This window comes from Chinchilla lanigera, unplaced genomic scaffold, assembly GCF_000276665.1.
Source record: "Chinchilla lanigera isolate Chin_1 unplaced genomic scaffold, ChiLan1.0 scaffold00039, whole genome shotgun sequence".
Taxonomy (NCBI): domain Eukaryota; kingdom Metazoa; phylum Chordata; class Mammalia; order Rodentia; family Chinchillidae; genus Chinchilla; species Chinchilla lanigera.
The window spans coordinates 14,392,577-14,414,327 of record NW_004955440.1 but is presented as its reverse complement, the minus strand read 5'-3'; the positions used below and the strand labels follow the sequence as shown (position 1 = coordinate 14,414,327).

General features: G+C 39.4%; 1 protein-coding gene across 3 annotated transcripts in view; it reads right to left on the bottom strand.

The window, feature by feature from the left end:
- Positions 1–1,378: 1,378 nt before the first annotated feature.
- Mbd5 (methyl-CpG binding domain protein 5) overlaps positions 1,379–21,751 on the bottom strand; it is a 145,148-nt gene continuing 124,775 nt past the window's right edge. For all 3 annotated transcript variants that reach the window (XM_013517448.1, XM_005390798.2, XM_013517449.1), the window contains exons 11-13: positions 13,501–13,574; positions 8,243–8,318; positions 1,379–5,304 (exon numbers count right to left, since the gene is read on the bottom strand). In XM_013517448.1, the coding sequence (XP_013372902.1) occupies positions 5,233–5,304; positions 8,243–8,318; positions 13,501–13,574 (222 nt within the window). In that variant the 3' untranslated portion in view covers positions 1,379–5,232. The remainder of the gene's footprint in view (positions 5,305–8,242; positions 8,319–13,500; positions 13,575–21,751) is intronic.

Genomic DNA, 21,751 nt, shown 5'->3' with positions numbered 1-21,751 from the left:
CGTCACGGCCATGCGATGTGCTCCCCTCTTACCCCGTAGCGTCATTTATCATATTCACATGTTTGCTTGGCATCTCCTCCAGCGGCTCTCCACGGGGAGAGGATGGGCCTGTCTGATGCACCGCTCCATCCCCGCTGTGGCACATAGGGTACGGCACACAGCGGCACTCAGTAAATATTTATCGAATGAGTACATGTATCCAGGATACCCCCAAAATCTTCTGAACTGCTTGTCAAAACTGATTACAAGCAAGTCAGGACTACTGGTACCTGACCCAGCTGGTCTCCACGGTCATTCCTCTTCTTGAGCCAGGGAGACAGCGGTTCTGCCAGCTGCCAGCATCCAGTACCAAAGCTCCTTGCGCGACCCAGAATGCAGTGTGCTCTTGCACACTCTGAGCCCCAGTATTTAGGTAGCTCTTCTAGCCAGGGGCTTCTAAAAACAGCGCCTCTTGGGTCTTGCGATCTAGAGTATCAAGTTCAAGGAAAGCTGACGCTATTGTGTTTATCTCCTTAACCATAGGCCCAGAAGCTCTTCCTTGGCATAAATTCTGGCTACTTGGAGGAATCAGTTTCTAGATGTAAATCTGCCTGTGCTTTACACAGATATATGCTCTCAAACTGGTTTCATTATGGCAGTGGTTTTCAAACTTTATTTTGAACCCCTTTGCTTTCCCACCCCAGGAGAGACCTGGTAAAGGCTGGAGTCATTTTTGATTGCTACGGTCTGGGCGGGGGTGCTACAGGCCACCAGTGGGCTGAGACCAGAGATGCTGCTAAACATTCTCCGGTGCATAAGGCGTCTTCACAAAAAAATGACCTAGCCCAAATGTCATTAGTGCCAACATAGGAAGGGCCTGCACTGACATGACGTTCTGTACATACCTGAGCTCACAGACCCAGGCCCTTTGTCTGTGCTTTCCTAAATGTATGGGAACAAAGCAGAAAATAGTAAGTTGAAACACAATAAGAAGGCCGGTGTTCTTCCTCTGCCTGCCTGATATTGGAAAGATGTGTAGCCTATGTCTCAGGCACAATAATTCAATTTGTGTAGTTTTCATAGGTAGATTTGTGTCATAGATCAATGCATTACCTATGGAAATCTTGTAACGCGAAGCATTTAACATGGAATTGAACAGATTCTTGGGTGTGAAAAAGAGTTTCAGTGAATGCAAAACCATATTTGTTTTTCACGTTGGGAATGTTGAGGTCATTTTCTTTTCCTAATAATATAACCCTGGGGACAAAAATATCCATTTGAAATGCAAGTGAAATGTAAACTGCGTCTTTTCTATATAGACATTCCAGTGTATTTATACTTAACCCATAAAGGCATGATGTTACAAAACACAGTTGTATATTAATGAAGCCATCTGGCATCAAATTTTCCAATTTATAGACAACTTTGTATTTACATAACAAATTATTAAATCAACCATTTTTCCGGTTTATAAAAGATCACTGAAGCACACACACAGTGTGTATAAAGCAGATAAGGTTGATAATACATATTTACAGTAGATACAAATTAATCTTTCATTTCTGAAGATAATGCTTTATATATATATATTTTCTATATCAGACTCCCCACCGTTAGCAGGATATACCATGCTTCAGTTGTTTATTGCTTTTTGGCTTACTGATTTAATATTCACTTCTGTGTTGTCACACATATGAATTACTAATGTTCTTATCTCTTTGGCTAATGCAAATATAAGAAAGTGAATGAAAGGAAGGATAAACTAATTCAGTACCGTAGTTAGGGTTGGTTGATATCTCTTGTTCGTATCCCCAAATGAAGTAACACACAACTTATTTTATACATGTCACTGAAAAATCTTGAGGCTTGCATCATATCATTTGGGTGTAAATCATATCATTTGGGTAAAGTAAACAAGATTTTGAATTTTCAGAAGGTCTAGAATCTTTGCTTTCTTTTCAGAAAGAACAAAGCCACAAACATCTTGAGCATCCTAGATTTTGACACCCTAATGCGAAATTGTTTGCGCCTTCCAAGGGAACACTGCAAGTTGATATCAAAGTTGAGATCATGGTCTGAAATGAAAAAGGATTCAACCCATGTGATATGAGAATCTTCATAAAACTTACAGAAAGTGAAATAACAGCCCTCTGCTCCTCCCACAATTCTGCAGAGTCATGTTTAAGTAAGGAAGCTATGTTTACTTAAAAAACAGCCGTAGCAAAAACTCAAAAGTAGAAGTCTAAATAAAAACTACATGTGGCCCATGATATCACAAGGAATGAATGTTTTTCTTAAAGCATTTTCATCCATAACGCGACGGAAAAGTACAACCAAAAATATTCCTTTAAATAAATAAAAACCTTGGGATGCTTTTAATGCTATAAACAAGACAAGCCACACGAGAGCTGCTCAGCTGATAGTCACTCTTTGGAGATACTCTTTGGAAACTCCTGAGATGTGCAGTTTATTCTCCGTGTGCTTCCTAGGGCTGTTGGGGATACAAAATTAAATTCGATTTCCTTTTTCCAGCAGGAACTATTGTGTTCTTTAAAGGAGCAAAAAAATTTCATTCTGTTCCCATTCTTGGATTTGTTTTAAAAAAGTTTATTTTAGGGAATAAAAAATGTACTAGCATAGAAGGGCTGACCTTCAGTTTTAAAAAAATGAATTCGCTTCAATACAAAGAGAAGGAAATGGCTTGGTGGGTGGAAATGAAGTACGAGTGACCAATTTTTAATGGTAAAGAAGGTGCAACATCTAAAAAAAAGTTAAAGCACTCAATGACCTAAAATACTAACAATATTTACATTAACTACTTACATGAAACCATTTCACTGTAAGAAAGAGGGGAAAAACCTCATGTGGACGGAGACAGCTATACCTACCACTCATAGCAAAGCCATACGCAACCATGATGTCATGGGCAGAAACATACTTTACATGGTCTACTGATGTAAAGCACACAGTGGTGGGGAAGCACACACCGAATTCGCTCAAAATGAACAAAAAGGCTTGGGTGCCCCAGACTCCTGAAGACAGAGAGGCAAAGGCTAAAAACGTCTTCATAGATCAACACTTAAAACACATAGGGACACACCCAACACACAAACACATACATGTGCCTGTCTGTGAAGAAACACGTTGTGTAGGCAAAACAGTAGAAAAGCAGGTTGATACAAAAAATAAACATTAATGGTCTAAATGTATCAAATATATAACAAAAATATGTCAACTAAACTACATAAACGTTTGTGAGTGTATAAGGGGCCAGGGAGGTAGGCCCAGCAGTTCGAAAGACAGAGTGAACCTGCCCCTGAAGGAAGAGGTCCTGCTCCAGGCCGTAAATCTAAGCGTGCCCAGTTCGCTCCCCCAGGCTTGAGGGTAGGGGCGAGGGGGGTACAGAAGAGACAGAGGATACAGGGGCCAGTGAGAACTAAGAACTGTTGCTATCAGACGTGAGCCCAGGCGGCGTGCTCTGTGCTGTGGCCCCAGAGACTCACGTGAGGAATGACCTTGGTCTCCTTTTTCCTGAGTGACTGGAGCTCTGCTACATGATGGGACAACTGCGGAGTCGGGGCCGGGGAAGCAGAGGGGACGGGGAGTGGGGAAGTGGCGGTGCCCAGAGCCGCTTGTCGGAGAACTTCAGGGTGCAGAGTGAGCCCCAGGCGAGGGACCGGCAGTGCTTGAAGCGGGTGGTGGGGTGGAGGCTGGTGGTGCCCAGAGAAAGGAACGGCCGACACCTTCTTAGGGCGATCGTACACTGAAGTGAGGCGGGTGGCCTGGAACGTCACTCATCTACCTTGGGGCAGGGCTGCGCCACCGCCAGGAAGAATTGTGAAAAGAAGATGCAAAATGGTGTTGTGCTACGGTTCTCGTTAACTACCTTGTACTGCACAATGGCTCACAGTTTCAGGGTTGTATATTTGTAGTATTTTCTCTCTACATTTGTTTCACATTTTTTTCTTACTTAATATAATATAAATAATTTGGTTAATAGATTTAACCTGCACATTTCAGCCACATTATATATATATATATATAAGAATCTGTTAATGGTATAAATAATTCTTTAAATAAAATAAATCTGATATATTACATAATACTGATAAAAAATTACCATCACTAATAATTTTGTAAGCCACCTTAATTTCTGGGTTAAGTAATACTGATGAATGGATATGAAGCTTGCTTTGATGATTTGTATTTTTTTGGCCACTACAAAGAAACTGACCTATAATAATCCTTGCCTCTGATAACAGTTTCAACGTGGGGCTTTTGCTTCTGTGTGTGGAAATAGAAATTTTACCTTTTCAGGTATCATTTGCAAAAAAACTTTAGTTCTGAGGATCAGTGGTGGTAGGATACCTAGTTTAACAGGTGGCTATCAAATACTAACTACAGAACTGGCTGAGTAAAATATTCCATCTAAGTTTTTTTTTTTTTTATAAAACTTATTCTATTTTAAAACTTAGGTAAAAAAAATATGCAACAAATGGTTGCAGTTTCTGAATTCTTAATTTCGACCTGTGAGCCCTCATCCCTTTAGAAATCTGCAAGGTTGCAATTTCCTAGCTACCCAAAATTGAGTCCAATGTTTCCATGCAAGGTTCATTCTGAATAGACATTGTAAGTGAACACCCAGTGGTGTGGTGTGTTATGTCATAATTAAGATATTACATCATCATGCCTTTTCTGTGCTGTTAGATACAAAAACAGCATCTTTTACATTATCATAGAAAAGCATTTAGGTTGTATTTTTATTTATCACTTTACACTGGTAGTCTCTGGTAGGTGTACTCCATAGAAACCAAAGAATTTTGTACACTATTTCTTTGTACAATAAAAGATAAAGTGTGCATTAGGTACGCTTGTACATGACAATATTGTACAATATTTACATTTTTGATATCACCATGAAATTCTGTATTTTCTATATACAACATCGAAAATTCTTCAGAAACATTTGGACTATTTCTTTGAGCACAATTTTAGTGTCATAGAAAAAGAGTTGCTCAGTAATCTCTTGACCACTGATCACTCAGCATACGGGGATTGTGATTGGTTTTTCAGCATTCATTAGCCTTCCCCATCAAAAAACGTGTGTATCACTGTTGCTGTTAGCACCCTGTGGTGTGGTCACCATCTGCCGTGGTTTGAATACTGATGTAACAGTGGCCGTATCAATCTATGTACATAGACATCTGTGCACGCCCCTTTGATAAACACTGCACATTACTGGAGCAGTCTCTGTTATCTGGAGATCTTCCTCCTCTTGGGCTTGGGTGGTCTCATTTGTCTATCTCCCTGTGGGATTTGGTGAACCTGGAAATAAAAAGGTAGAAGAAACCAGTAACAACAGAGGTTGAAGTCATAAATACCACATGGGTTCTGATAAAGAAACAGATTTTTACTTTCAGTTGCGATATCCTGAGGCATTTAAATTTTTTACCAAGACCTCGGTGTGCTCACAGTCAAAAGATGAATACGCTAGAAACCAATAAGCAGAGAAACGCGCTGCGGATTCTGGTAAACAGTGGAGCACAAGCATGAACTAGAGACGGCAAACCTTTCAGGCTCGCTGCGGCACGCGTGCCCAGGTTCAGCATCACTGGACTAGAGAAAAGCAAGTGCGGAAATGTGATGTGCATTTGCTCACTCACTTTAAGACTAAGATAAAGGCTTTCTCGCCAGATACCCTAGCTGACCAATCTCACTGGAGCCTGGAAAAGTGGGTAAATACATACCAAACATGTTTTCTTTTCTACTTTATCACTCTGTTTATTTACAACTACCAAGAAGAATTAAAGATCATACGAACACGCACACACAGTCCAGCCCAGAGATGCGTGTTTATGAAAAGAATGAGGGTGGAAATGGGATGGCACTACCACCTGTTGGCAGGTCTGCGCTTGTGTAGTCTGAACGGGCAATTAATGCAACTTGTCTCTATATAACAGCGCGGGGGCCAGTAGCACTTAGGGCCATGCGTCAGATTGAGCAGGGGCTCGCAGCATCAGAGCGTTAGCTAGCAAAGAAGACTGTAAGGGGCAGAAGGCCGGTGACGGTAGCACAGCTACTGAGAGAGACACAGGAAGGTCAAGGCCCAGGAAAGGCGGGGCAGCCCCAAGGCAATGGTACGGCAAATGCTTAACAGCCAGTATTTGGACACAAGCTCAGTGCAGCATTTCCCAATTTCTGTGGTGTAGTTACTTTCACCGTGACCAGTTTTGATCTACCAATGTGATATCACAGAACTTTGGGCAAGGAAGAAATGTACAGTTAGCTCTTGAGATCCACTACAAGTTAGTTCAGTTATACATTTTTAAAACAACGTTAAGGGCCTGAGGTACAACTTGGTAGCATCGTGCTGCCTAGGGATGTGTGAGGCTGTGGGTTCAATCTTTAGCAACACAAATACACACCCACACCCCCCCACACACATACAGTTTATATCAATACTATTCAGTCAAATGCAGAAGGCTGTTAAAAATAATACTTAACAATTTTAAAATAAACTTTGTGAGTTTCCCAAGCTGCCCCTTCCTCCTAATTCTCTCGATGTATATTTAAAACAGAATACTGTAACTAAAGACTTTTTATAATCAACAGAAGTCTTTATCCAGACTTCAAACTACTGTAATAATCTGTGGACAAAATGTGCCTTCCAAAATTATTTTGTCTAGCCATATGGCACTTTAATATTTTTAAAATAGTAGCAGCAATGAGAAATTTTACTTCTAGACTTCTGGCTTCTGAGGAAAAATGGGGAGGTCTTGCAACACCAGTACAGTTTTCCTCATGGCTAAGATCTCCCCGAGCACAGAGAACGGATCTTCTGGAGAGAGAGCCTATGTCTCCAGGTTACATGATCTTTGTGGTCTTTGGTCACAAAGGTCAAAAGACTGGAGGCAGAGAATAGTGAGATGACGGCCAAATCCATTTTCTCTTTTTCCCCGGGGACACACGGTATGCCACATTTCCCAGGCTGCTTGAGTTAAGAAGGCCGCATAACTGGTCAGGCCAAGGGAGAATCAGAGGAAACGGTAAGTTTCCAGGCCTGGCCCACAGGAACCGTGTCGAAAGGCCAGTGTAAACAGGCTTTTCTCCTACTTGCTGGGCTGGAGGCACAGGCTGTGCAGAGCACTCTGGGGTCACGAGGAATGGTGGCTTCCGGACAGAAAGAACGTGGACCTCTGAATGACCGTGCAGAGTAGCCACTCTCTCAACCAGCAGCAGACTCCAGGAGCAACGGCTCTGCTCTGTTGGATTCCTAAGTGCATCTTCCTTGGCTTTTCTCAATCCCCTTGAACTCCTGTTGCTGTCAGACCCGATCCACTTTGCTTTTGAAATTATTTGTGTGGCCCCAAAGACAGAGTTTTTAATTCTTGCTCTAGGCCTTCCTATAATTTCATCAGGAAATTTAATGTCTCACGGTCTCAATCCACTGATCAGCTAAATAATGCGTTGATTTCAAAATTTCTGCATTCCACACTCAGCCCAACATTTTGAGAATTCCCGCCTTCCATCTGTTATTCAACAGCCATGGGATGGGCTGCTGGAATTCAGATTACTTTGTTCACTGCAGGTATCAAGTAAAAGAAATACCTTCATTGCTACATTGCCTTACACACCTCATACTTTTATAGAGGTTACTACAGTTATGTTTAAATGTTTATATGGGTTAATATGTGAGTTAGAGGGTAATGATTAAACTTCTCACATTCATCATTCTTATATGCACAATTCAAGAAAAATGTAAAGAAAACATAGACAATACTTCTTTAAAACCAGAGTTTCCAGCTTAAAATTTGACAGCAAAATTTTGTGCTAAGTATTTTAATTTTAGCAAAAGAGTAGCAATGAAAGGAGTTCTATCTAGTCTTGATCTTGATCCAACTTTTCAATTTCACTTTTTTTTTTTTTTGCAATGGACAGAGTGAGATGTGCATTGCTAAATATGCTGCTCACAGTCAGGTGAAGAAAGCTTGTGATTTGAACTTCAATATATTGCTGCTTGTAAGTGAAAAGAATGTTGTATAAGAAAACAAGTTATTTATCTCAGAAAAAAGACATAGTTAATACTGCTAAATTATTTTTCTTAAATGACTTTGAATCTCTCCTGGTAAGAGTGTTTTTCCCAACCCAGTAATTTAGCATTGCCATGTGAGTTGCCTGACAACATTCAAGAGACTATGGCAAAAAGTATAACACAATTTATTTTCAAAGAAACGCAGTATAATGGAAAAATAAATTAACTTACACTCCCAGACATTTTGTCCAGTTCACTCATGGCCTCATGAATAGCAGCTTCTAAACGGTTATTTAGCTTTCCACTTCTGAAATTAATGAAAACAACACACCAGATTAATAAATTAAAGAAACAAAATCTCAGTTTAATTCCCTAATCAGAAAACAAAAGTACCAATTCCACCAGAGAAAGTCAATTTATATTCACATTTGAAAACTCCAGATGACAAAACATCTCTCTGGGATTTTCACCACTGAATACTAATGATTAAAGTCCCCAAACTACTAAAAAACCGACCATATGAAGTGGGGGAAAATAGACCCTTTTCTCTTCCACGTGATTTTTGTAAAATCTGGTGACTTTGGGGGAAAGCTGGGCCGGGGGCTCTTTTCCCACCAGTGCAGCATATCTTCCTGGATCCAGCCCGCACTTCCTAGCTTTTCGTCCGGCTGTCTCAGAACTCCCAGGCTCTACCTCTAAAGGGTGGAGGGGGCGAACTTCAGGCTCTGGCCACTAGGGAGCGCCCTCTGCCCTCTCTGGAGCATCCTGGTTTCTGGAATTGAGCAAGTAAAAGCTGAAATTCTGGTGCATTTTCCAGGAGAGAAACAGCTAATTAACTTGCTACACTTGAGGCTCTCAGAGTGATCCCCACCACGTTTCCTCCCAAACTAAAATGCTATAGCTCTTTGAACCGATAGAGAAGGCTGGTCTAAGGGTGCTTACCACTCCTCCGACCTTTTCTCTGTACTCAGCATTCCGTTGTACAAGTCTGGCTTGAATAACACGCTGTATATCAGTCGTTTTTGAAACTTACATCTATGGATTGTTATATTACGTATGAAAACCGGGGAAATCCACAGTAGCCATCTCTGTGGTTGTGTATCTTTTGCCCATACTGTTAACTTGTTCTTTCTCCTTTATGCATATAAACAACCGCCACGTTGTTCCAAATACTAAGGACATTCATTTCATTTACCCCATCAGAACACCTACTAGAAAGACTACAGAGGTAAATCTGTTCATTGTAGGCTATTACCATGGCTAAGTTCTATCGCAGCATCTACACGGAGCTGGAAATTTGCAGCTGTGAGAGAATCTGGCTCCCAGTCGCACTTAGTCTGGCCAGCATCGTGTTTAAAAACATTTTGAACTTGCGGGGAATGCCTTTGGTTCACCGCGAACCTCACTAGGGTTCTACCCTCGATGCAGCGCGGTCGGAGAATTCATACGTGTCATTTCTGCACCTTCGAGAACTTTGATTTCCATATCTGAGTATGACATTTTCAGGCACACCGGAAAGGCTGAGTCTGTTTGCTAAATAAAGATATCTGTCCAAAGCTAGCATGGATAGTCCTATAGTTTGGAAAACATATATGCACTTCTAGGCAGAGTGGGTAAAATTAATCACGTGAATATGAATAAGTATATTTAATTACAAATACTTTTCAAAAGTAATAGTTATAATTTTTTACTCAATTACAAAAATACAATAACATTACCATGAAGGGCATAAAAATGATTCAACAACAGTAATTAGAATTTTAGAAATTTTGCCTTTTTGTTCTTCAGTAAGATATTTAAAATATCTATAAAATCTCATATTAATTTAGGTGAAGTTAGTACAATATAATGTCTTGACTTTAATAAACTTAAACAGTTAATAGAGAGAGAAATCACTATTTTTGGAAGAGAGAATAAATACACGGACGTAGAGTGCGAAACTGTTTGACTATATCACAAGAATCAGAGGTGAAAACAGACTTTCCCAGTCGGCAAAGCTGCAGACCAGTTTTCGCGCCAACTGGCCAGGTCAGGGAAGAATGAACTCAGAAGAGGAACAGAAAGCTCCACGAGCTCATGAAGCGAGCAGTTAGTTAAGATTTAGCCTTCCAGTCAAACGGGCCTTCCCGTAGAGCTTCCTCTACTATTTTGCGTTCCCCACTGACATTTAATAATAAACATTTTTACTAATGGACACTTTAAAACCCACTTGATTAAGCAATAGATGTTCATATAATCACATTTCTAATTATTAGTGGAGATAATTGCCATTTTCATCTTCATTGCCTGTATTGTCTCATATTATCCTCATCCTCACTCATTTTTTTTAAAAAAGCCAGGCACAGATCTGTGAATAATACAAGAAATAAGGGGGAGTCGAGGAGCTGCACATCACTTGGCGTTATCAGTTAGAATGCCTGGAACTCGCTTCGGGTTGGAGAACCAGCTAGAGTCAGACCTGAAAGTGGAAAACGCTAGACTCTGAAAACCTAATCCACAAAGTGTGCAGACTTTAGAGAATGTAGCCATCAAGGGATCATTTTTGGCTGTATATTGCAATTGTGACATTTTACCACTTAACATTTTCCAGGTTTATAAAAAATCAGGTTACCAAAAAGTGTGTATATACAGATAGAAGATTTGATTTTCCCTTAAATGAAAACCATAGCCTATCTAAAAGCTGTAGAATCTTTTTCTTTAATAAGGTGATTTTTGCACTTAAGTACAAAATTACTCGGAATACTATGTTAAATAAATGTCGCTAATGCTTATGTGATTAGGATGTAATCAGGACTTCAGTTTAAAGATATTTATTATTATACACTTTGACTTAAAATGTTAAGGATTAAAACGACTACACAAAGTTCTAAACATCTAATATGGTGGTTGAATGTTTCAACTAGCATAAATGTTACATAATTTTCCTTCTTTAACCTGAATCTTTATAATAAAAATAGCTATTTACTAAATATCATTTGCCCAGTACTGTTTTAATGTTTTCTCTTTTTATCTGTCACAAACCTAAAGTCCTAATCAATGTTCCTACTTTAGAAATGAAGGGTTTAGGCTCAGAGAGGTGAAGCAACAGAACCAGTGACACACAGCTGGACTGTGCCAGAAACAGGATGCGAGCCCGAGTCAAGCACCAGCATCTCAGTATTTTTGTTCCAAATGCCACTACCCTCTCTTTTCAGTTTTCCTCTCTTTTTCTTTCTTAGTCTAGTCTTTGCCATCTTAAATGTTCTCTGGTTGCTACTTTTCAAGATCTTTTCACAGGGATAAAAAGGAGAGCAAATCTTCTATACCTGCCTTTTCTGCTTTCATTCCCGCCTCAATCCAGGACCACTTCCTACACCCACCACGGGCTGGAAACTTTCCTCAAGGTCACCTGTGCCTCCAAACTGTCCCATCCAGTGTTGACTTAGTTCCTGTCTTATTAGACAGGACAATACCTTGTCCTCGATCACTGTATCATCCAGGAAATTTGCAACCTTTGCCCTCTACACCCTGCTGCCCTCTGCGTCTCCCCCTCCTTCTGACCACTGTCCCCCGTGTTATCGCTCTGCTGTGTTCAGTTTTCCTGGCACACAGTCTTCAGCCTGCCCTTCCTCACACTGATCGAGGCATCTCGGGGCGACCGCAGCGTTCTTACACTGTCAGATCCTCCTCCTCTCAGGTTCAGTCTTGTGCGTCCGGCCTATTCCCGGACACCCCAGACCGCACTCAGCAGCCTTCCTCCGTGTTCCCACAGCAGACTGTGTTTCTACCGCTCACCAGAGCCACCCAGGTGAGAACTGTAGAGCTGTCCTTGACTGTCCACCGTCCTTCACGTGCTGATCAGTCCCCGTGTTCTGTCAGCTGCACCCCCTAACTGTTCTTGACCACTGTCCTCCTCTTCGGTTTTCCTAATGCCCGTCCCCCTATACACACCTGGTAAAAGTAAAAGTCCCGCCACCTGCCCCGTGTCAGGCACTTCTAATCAGACAAAGATCCTACTGGCCCCGCCTAAGACCTCCATGATTTAGCTTTTGCTTATTCCTCTGGCCATGTCCTTATAACTTCCTAGCTCTGATACTTCGCCCCAAATCCAACTGCCAGTCTCACTTGAACACTATCCTCACCCACACCATCTTCATCTGGCTAATACCTATGTAGCGTGCAAGGCTTCCTGCGCAGATATTGTCTTTTTTTTAAACTTGGGTCTAATGCCATTTCTCTATGGTATTCTGCAATTCCCCTCCTTTCATCCAGACCTGGCCTTGTCCTACTTTAATCTCTGCAGAGGAAGTGTCTCTCCAGTCAGCAGAGAGGGGCCCTGTACCTCCGTGTGTTTCTCATGAGACATACAAGGATGGAACTGGCTATTCACCCAGCCTTCAGCGCTAGTGCCAACATGCAACGTCCAGACGATGTCCGGGCAGAGGCACGCAGGACTTGCCTTACGGCCATCACCCTCTTGTGAGAGAATCTAAGGAGGTGAACGTTCTCCCTAACATCTGTGGACTTAAAATGTTACCTCTTGAAACAATTGCTGGAAACATCACAGCGGGAAAAAGAGTGCCCATTAATATGTATTACTGACATCATTATCTAAGCCTTTTATGTAAGATATACTACTAATTATTCTGATCTCCATTTTATAAACCTTGAAGTGCAAACATACATTAAAGTGATAGTTTAAAACAGATAGTAAGATACAAAAAGACTGACCTTAGGTGTTAATATTTGGGGGTTAAACATAAGGATTATTTTATAAATAAAAATTAATATGTAATCCTTGATTGTTTGATAATGCATAAATCATAACAACTGAATGGGTATATCCATGGTATATTTTAAAATAATGTATATACATATGCAGAAAGTAAAGATCCAGAAAAGCTTGAATGCAACTTTTGATAATCCCAAAGAAAGCCTATTTTATTTTTTGTTTTGTTTTTGGTTTTTTTGGTTTTTTTCCGGTACCGGGAACCGAACTCACGACCTTGCGCTTGCCAGGCAGGCGCTGTGCTGCTGAGCTAAATCCCCAGCGCCTAGAAAGCCTATTTTAAAGTCCATACCGCTGCTTCAACCAATGTTAATTAGGGAGCATCAGCTAAAGGGTTAATCTGCCATATTTGCAGGTGTACAACTAGGTGCTAGTTCTTCCACCCCGAAGTATCTGAATTGCAAATAGATAGACTCACTAAACTTCTCCAGTGTATTTAATTGATATTTAAAGGACTATTAACCCTATCTCCCCCTAAATGAAAGAGGAATAGGGTTAGAGGGAGTGGCAAATCCCACACACAGAGTAAACATACACTGTTAAAATATTTTTTGTAATAGCTAGCTGGGCTTCTCCGTAGTGGTTCTCTTTGTGGATAACGACTATACTGCACTAAGGCAGGTCACAACATGGACCAGATCAGTGAGATTTTCTTGTTCCTTTGAAGGGAAACCGGTACGTTATAATCTCGAGAAACAAAACAGAAAACAAAAATGCTTACTTTCTGTTTCTTTTCCGGGCTCGGCTGTAGGCTTCCAAACCTTCTGTTAGTGTCTTCAACTTCTCGGGCTCCACCTGAGTGAAGGTACGAAGACCAAACCGCATTACCCACACCTGTCATTGTCAAGCATGGCTGTAACTTTCCTGCCCTGCAAGCAGGTGCACCAGGGCGGGGGCTTTAACCTTCACTGCCCTGTCAGATTCTCTGTCCTTGCTCCATTAGGGTCGAACCTGTGGCTCCCAGCTGCAGCGTCAGCAGCAATGACAAACTGGCTGCAACATTGTGAGCATTTGAAAATAATATCTGGGGAACAAAACTTGGAATTAAAATGACTTTCAGTTCACAAAATCATATACATCAGAAACCCTAATTCTCCACTGCCTGATACTTAGCAACCGCATATCAGGATTCCTGCAAGGAAAGACAGGAGCCGTGTTAGGGTGGACTTTGTGGCCAGGAGATGGACTTAGAATCTTACCTCTTCACAAACACTTAACTTTTCTGAGACTCTGTGTCCTCCACTTTAAAACGAGGACAATAACACCTACCTTCCCGCTAGACTTGCTGTGAGCATTAAAACCTGACCTATGTTGAATACAGCCTCACACAGAGCAACTCTTATTATTTAGGAAGCATTATGCTCTGTGGGACGGCTGGCCAAGCCTGGCTCATGCTCATTGGGAGGGTGCTATTAATAATGCCGTATGGGCATGCCACCTCTCCCGTCCTGCTTTGTCACTACCAGTCTGTGCTACCTTCACGGTTCAACCACTAAGTATTTTGGTGGTGATGGTGGTGGTGTGTGTGCGTTTGCAGCCTTTATGACCCTCCCGCCTACCCAGTGGTCTCGGTCACGCCTCTGGAAGTCACACAGGAAAATGATAAAGAGGAAAACTTTTATGTCAGTTGTGACTAAAAGCACTGTTAGAAAACTTTTCTATTTTTATTGACCTGTAAAAAAATCAATGTAAGTAAAAACAGTGTTGCTGGCGGTGCAAACACAGTTTTAAGGCAAATATCCAAGCCATCTGCTCCTCCAGTTGCTCCTCTTTGCTCCTAGGCCACTTTCATGCAAAATTCAGAGTTCACAAAAACACCTGAGAAAGAAACTAAATATACTAATCAGCAAGGAAATTATTAACTTTTGTCTTTAAATCTTTATGTCTGACCCATTAATGCCATTTATAAGACATTTCTCTATGACCTTTTCAAAGCTTATGTAGGAATACAAGGATTTCTAATTGTTCAATGAGGTAAAAAAATCAAATAATGGAAATTTTTTTCTTTTCATGGTTTGTATTTTGTCCCAAAGAATTCAAATAACTCCTGTGTACAAGTTCACTAGGAATATCTGACCCATTGTGTGCCAGAACAAGAGACAACTTTGTTCCTTGTAAGACTTCATACAAAGAGAAATATCCTACTATTGGATGACCAGCAAAACTTACATAAGCAGAATACATCCAAGTATTATTATTAAAAAAAAAAAAAAAAAAAAAACAGGTTCCAGGCATATTTTCACATTTCTTTTTCATCTTGTCTTCACTCACATGTGGGGAATCTGCAAGCTGCTGTGCATATTACACATGTGTAATCAATAACTAATTCCACTTATATTTAAATCTACTCCTTGCCAGCAGAAAAGGAGCGCTCCTGTGACAGGAAGTTCTGTTAGATATAAACTGGTGTAGTGAAAGAGTTTAAAAGCCAGGCCACAAACTGCAAGTTCACGCTGAAACGAAGCAAGACACAACAATGAAAACTTACCCTCTTGGTTTTAATGTTAGAAAACTGTTAGGTCAAGTTATTTTTTAAAAGTCTTTGAGTTTTATTTTTAATTAAATAAGGAATAAGGGACGGTAAAAATGTTTCTTGTGTATTTTTTATATAAAAGGCACTGTTTTATCATTTAATATGATAGTACTGCCAGCTAGTATTATTTTTCTTCTGCAGATAAGACTTCAGAGTTTCAGCTAGCATGGCCATAATTAAAACTCAGCTCTAACTCCAAAATATTTAATTTCTTTCTATCATATCTACTACAATATTTTTGAAATATAGTCATTTTTATATATAAATTATGTATATCTTTTATATAAATATATAATACTATATATTTATATAAAAATTATACATATATAAAAGTTATACATAAGAATGCATAAACAAAAATAGATACAAAAGCACACTCAAAAAAAATAAACCTTTAAAATCAAATTACAAGGTAACAGAAGTTTAGGTAATAATCTGCCCAAATTTATCTTCAAATTTTTTATGCTTAGATCACTTTCCAGTAATTTTTTTCATGAACTAATTCTCTACTGTGATTCTTCATTTAAATCTGCCTCTGAGGCTCTACGGCAGAGTCATAATGAACTATATTATTTATAAAGGGCTCAACAACCTTGAAAGACAAAGCAATGATAGTGGTTTCTGAAACTAAATATAAATAAGATAATACCACTGTGGACTTCTGCTATGAGAAGATTATATCCAGAGGAAAATGTTTAATTTTTTTCAGAATTTTAGTACTTTTCTATATTGTATAATATATTTGAAGAGTGTGTGTTATTTCTAGGGAAATATTCACACACTAGAACAATATTCAGAAACTCTTAAACATTATCCCAAAAAACTGCTATCAGAGAAGAACAAAATAAATTCAATTTATCATCAAATGAAAATCATGTTTAATGATTTAATGAACATTCCCTTAAAAATTACTTAGTTAACTTGTGAATCATAAAAATCCTGGAAATCAAGTACACAAACATAACATTAAAAAGGTTAAAGATACACAAATTTTTAAAAAAATCTTATGCTGAAGGAGCAAGTAATGCAAGATATTCAATATTTTTACCTACAATTATTGGATTCTTGTACATTTTTAAGGCAGAAGTTCCAGAAACAATTTCATTCTTACCTTACTGAGACCCTGGGAGAGGACTGCATAACTGGTCCTTAGTCGTAATCTGCTGCCCAGTCTCACCCCAGTAATACTGCTATGTAGTAGCAGTGGCCATTATGGCATAGCTCTTGATACGTGTTACTTAATAATTATAAAAGAATCCCGAAATGTATGTGTATTTATAGTTCACATATTACTTTATATATAAATACACATTTGTTGAATAGTTTTGACATTTAAAACCTTTCTTTCACTCTCTAAATTCTTCACATACAGTAATTCTTCAACACACAGCCTCTGAGTGCATTCACTGGGGCCAGAAATACACTCATCAATCCAGGCACTATTATATGGTAGAGGATTAAGAGCTTTTCTGAACAAGGAAGAATTTTGGGTTCCTTATTTTGTTCACAAGGCACATAGTAAACATTGAGTGATTTAATTTTTTGGGGAGTCAGCACAGCAGCATGTAGTGTATCCCAAAAGTAACGAAGGCCATGGCAAAGGGAGGTACAGATCTTTCAGAGAGCCACAGCAACCCTCTAAAACGAGGTATTGTACATATTACAAGAATCTGGATCAATGATCCTAGATCACTTTTGAATAGAACCAGTTAACTAGCGATGATGTCAAAATTCCCTGCAGGCTTCATCCTCATAACACTTTCTTTGCCAATTATTTACTGCTACTTAGTGCGAGAAAAGCTGTCAAACATAGGTCAACGTAGAGAGCACACGCCATATCACAGACTTTATAACAGAGATAAGACAGCTGACCTCAGGCTCCCCTTTCAGTTCTCCACTTCCCCTTCCATGTTGGCGATGTTCTGCTGCTGAGGGAACGGTGTGATGAGAAGAGTTCTAAGCTTAGTGTTGGAAGCCCAGGGTTGGGGCCTGCCTTAACTGCCTGTGATTTGCGTCCTGGGGTGTTCCACTGCTCTGCGCTTCAGTTCCCTCATAGGTAAAGTGGGGATAAGCTCCCACGCTGTTAGGGGTCACTGAGCGGGTCTAAGAAAGACCATGAGCATGAGGTGTTTTACAAATGCCAAAGTATTTTTCCTCAAAATGCCACTGTTAGTTAGTGAAATTATTCTAGGTGGGACATGACAAACACTTCAACATTTAAAAATAATTATATATTCATATAGATTTGTATTAAAAAATAGAAAGGACGTTATGCCTATAATTTCTCATGTGGAACAACAGTAAAGGTGGCCTGACTATGTCTAGTACACACATGCGCAATACATTTTTGTTGGATGAATAAATTAGTAAATGAACTGGAAAAAGAATTTCAAGGAAACGATAGTACTAATACACAGCTTTAGCTGAAGTCTGGAAAATACAGATCTAAAGCAAAAACAAATATGAAGCATTTATTAGGTTGATTACTATCAAATATTTATTATATATAAATATTTAAAATAATGTAACTATTTCAAAAAATAACATTTTCAGACTGAAAAAAGTCCCACTAACTTCAGTGCAACATTGCAATCTTTTTGAAAGAATGGAAATTAATGATAAATAATTTAGGTAAAAAGTCAGCTCCTTTGTGACAGAAAGGATAAACCCGATTTTCCGGCAATAGAATAGCAACAGTGTTCCTCACTCGTGGAGAAATCCCGTACTGAATCCTGCTGTTCTTTCTTGTGAACTACCCACGTCCAGTCATCACAGTTCTAGTCAGGGGCCTTCTCTGAGGCTTTTTCTTGGTGTTTCCTTCCCTTCTCACTCTTGATAGCAGTGTTTTAAATTGCTACAGAACTGTGTTACAGGACAGTCTATTCTAAAAATGATAACAAATTCCATAGCAATCTGTAGTATAGAAACAGAATTAAATATTTGGATAAACTTGATTTTGTAAGAATATAGAGTTTAAAAGTTCGTGTCACAGAGCATGTGTTTACCTCGGACCTGAGATTCTCGCACTTGCAAGCTTGTGAGCTCCGTGCTGGACCTGTCACTTGTGTGACGGGTGACGCAGCTCCTCCTTCTGTTTAATCTTGCTCAGGATGGAAGGTTCCCAATATTCCACAATTGACCATGGTAAACTTTATAGTCTTACCCAAGCTTCTACTCAGTTTAGTCTTAAAATTCACATTTGTGGTCTTATTTCATTCTTATTTCTTATTATCTCTCAAATTTTGATCAGAAATTTCACTCAAGTGGCTTAGATTTTATCTTTCTGATTACTTTCCAAACGTATTCTCCTTTGCAAGGAGACCCCTGTGCTGCCAGAGCATTATTTCCCCCATCACGGCACTGGCCAAAATGCAGCCTGAGTACTGTGGGTACTGACTGAGTACTCAGAAAAGGATTCACTTCCAACAGTGGTTAAGAAATTGATAAGGCAAAGTGAATACATAAGGAATGTTTTCAACAGAGTTACAGCACCAAAGAACACAAACTAGCTAACACGGATAATCAAGCACAGAATAAATATTCTTCAAAGTAAAATATTTAAGCATCACAAGAGGTACAGCTCCCAAAGTGGGCCCCCAGGCTCACCCTAAGACTATACATTCAATCACTTTGTTTCAAAAGCCTGTATCATTTTTATTGTTTTTGTCTATGTTGCTGTTATTTTTTAAATTCTCTTTAAAATAAAAAAGGTTATGCATTCAGGAGTGCAAAGGAACCCATATCTGGTTATGCACCACACTGGCAAAATGTGTGTGCTTGTGATACCAAAGTGATACATAAAAAGATTTCTGCCTCCAAATACATTTGGTTGTGAGTTTAATGACAAATTTTGTCAGTTTTTTAAACACTATTTAAAAAACAATTTTATGACTATCTGCCAAGTATAACCTTTGGAAAACAAAGTCAAAGTGTGACTCTAAGGAGGAAGAACTTTCCACACTCGCTTTTTGTAGAAGTTTTCTTGGTAATTAGGAGATATCTCTCTACTGGTCCAACAACAAACGTTTCATTGAAAAGAAACATTTTGGTACTTGGTTTGGTAATAAATCCTTTCTTCAATCCAGCTGAAGTCATAACATACATTAAATATAAGAGCAATAAAATATTCATACCAATGGGATGATGTTAAAAGAGTGAAAATGATTTATACAGAAACAAAATAATTTCATATTTTGCTATTATTATTTGAGAGAACTTTTTAAGGCTAGTTTATACAAGATCAAAAAGATGTGCTATTTTTATACAATAGAGTACTACTCAGGTATAAGAAAGAGAAACTTGAGGCTTTTATAGGTAAACGGATGTAACTAGGGACCATACTATAAGTGAAATACATCAGAATCGCATGTGTAAACATTGTACTGTCTCCCTAGTGTAAGAAACTAAAAGAGTAAATAAGATCCAAAAGGTACAATAGATATAGAGAAAGGGAAGGAAATTGCTCAAAAGGAAAGAACAACTGAGATGGAGGAAGAGAGAAAAGAAGGAAGGGAAAAAGAAAGATATGTATATATGCACAAGATAGCTAAGATAGTTGCACTACTAATTTCTATCAGTTCATTGAAAGGAACCGTTAGTGCTTTTATGGTTTGATCAAGTTTGCACACCTGTACCCGGTAATCTGAGCAACTAATCTGAAGATAACAATACGCAATATAATAACCATTGTTAAATTCCTATCATCCTGCTTTGAAATTCTGTATCATTTTGTTTTGTGCGTCTCTTTTTTGTCTCTTTAAAATAAAAAAGTGGCAGATAATTATGACTTTAAGGAAGATTATTTATACGTTAGAAAATATTTTCCTTATTTTAAAACAATTACTGAAATAAGTACAAAAAGTAATCATTCCCCCTCATAGCTGTATAGGGTTAAAATCTTTGCAGTTTATGGCGCATGTATGTAAAGCCGTTTTCCTTCCCACCACTCCCTGTTACTACGCCAGGGCCTGGGAGAGAATCTCTCTGGCTCGGACTATGTACTGGAATCAGCAGTGGGGTCTTACTCTTGGCCACTGAAACACAGACAATAAAGGTCCACGGTTTGGAGAGAAGCTTGCACAAGCATAATCAGAGCGAGCACAACTGTCTCCCAGTGTACACTCCCGCACAAACTGACTACCAAGGGAGAAACGTACTAGGAAATGCCGCTTCCTGAGCAGCACCAAGCACACAGCACCCCCCAGTGCTGTCACACGGCTCCAGTGTCAGGAAAGTAATAGACCACGCTCCTGCACGACTCTTCACAGGCTGTTAACTAACTCTGCTAACTAATGTTGGCCAGCGGGGCTGGGGAGGGAAGAATGTAGAGGTGGTAAGTTTCAGGTGATTTTTTTAGAAAGATAGGAAAGAGGGCTTTCAGGTTCACTCAACAAACTGAGTGCTTTACAGTGTTTCAACGTATAGTGACTTGTAGTCAGATACAGCAATTTATATGTGATGTGCTGAAATGCATAACACAGCCACACACTACTTCCTTCCTTCTGATTCTTTCATCCCGTCATGGCTTATCTCTAGAAGTCCCCCAACGCCTCACGTGGTCCCAGGTGGGGCTTTTCAGAGGTGGCTGGATCTGGTGTGTGATGCTGGGATTAAGGACGTGATCTGGGATTAAGGACGTGATCTGGGATTAAGGGTGGCCCATCCTGTGTATTGGTAGCACCACCCTAAAGGGAGTAAACTGGAAGGGATAAAAGGGAGAGAAGACTGTTGCTGTTTGCTGCTTTGCTGCCTTCTGCCTGCTATGAACCATTTCTCCTCTGCAATGTTCCTCTGCCATGCCACCCTGCCTTGGAGCCAGCTGACTACAGACTGAAATCTCTACAATCTGTGAGCTGAAATACACCTTTCTTCCTTTAACTTTGTTTTTTAATTAACTAAGTTTATTGGTACACTTTATATATACATAATGATCACATTCATCATAGGAATTTGTACTTGTACACAGTATAGCTTGATTCTTCTTTCTTCCCACTCCCTTCCCTTCAACTCCTAATCCCCTCCTTATTTACAAAAGCTTTGTTTCCATTTTTTTCTCCTTTGGTTGTTTTTTTTTTCTTTTCCCTTCCTTCCTACCCCATCCCCTAGTTCCCCTTCTATTTGAACATTTTCTTCCTATTTCAATATATCTATTATATACTGTGGTCCTTATTTACAATCTCAACTTCTCACACTAGAGAAACAATGCAATATTTACACAAATGTAAAGACCCAATCAAAAATGGACACCTGAAATGAATACACACTTCTCAGGTGAAGAAGTACAAATTGCAAATAAATATATGAAAATAGGGTCAACATCACTGGTCATTTGACAGATACAAATTAAAACAATGCTGAGATTCCATCTCACTCTGGAAAGAATGGCTATCATCAAGAAATCAATTAGTAACAATTGTTGGCAGGGCTGTGGAGAGAATGA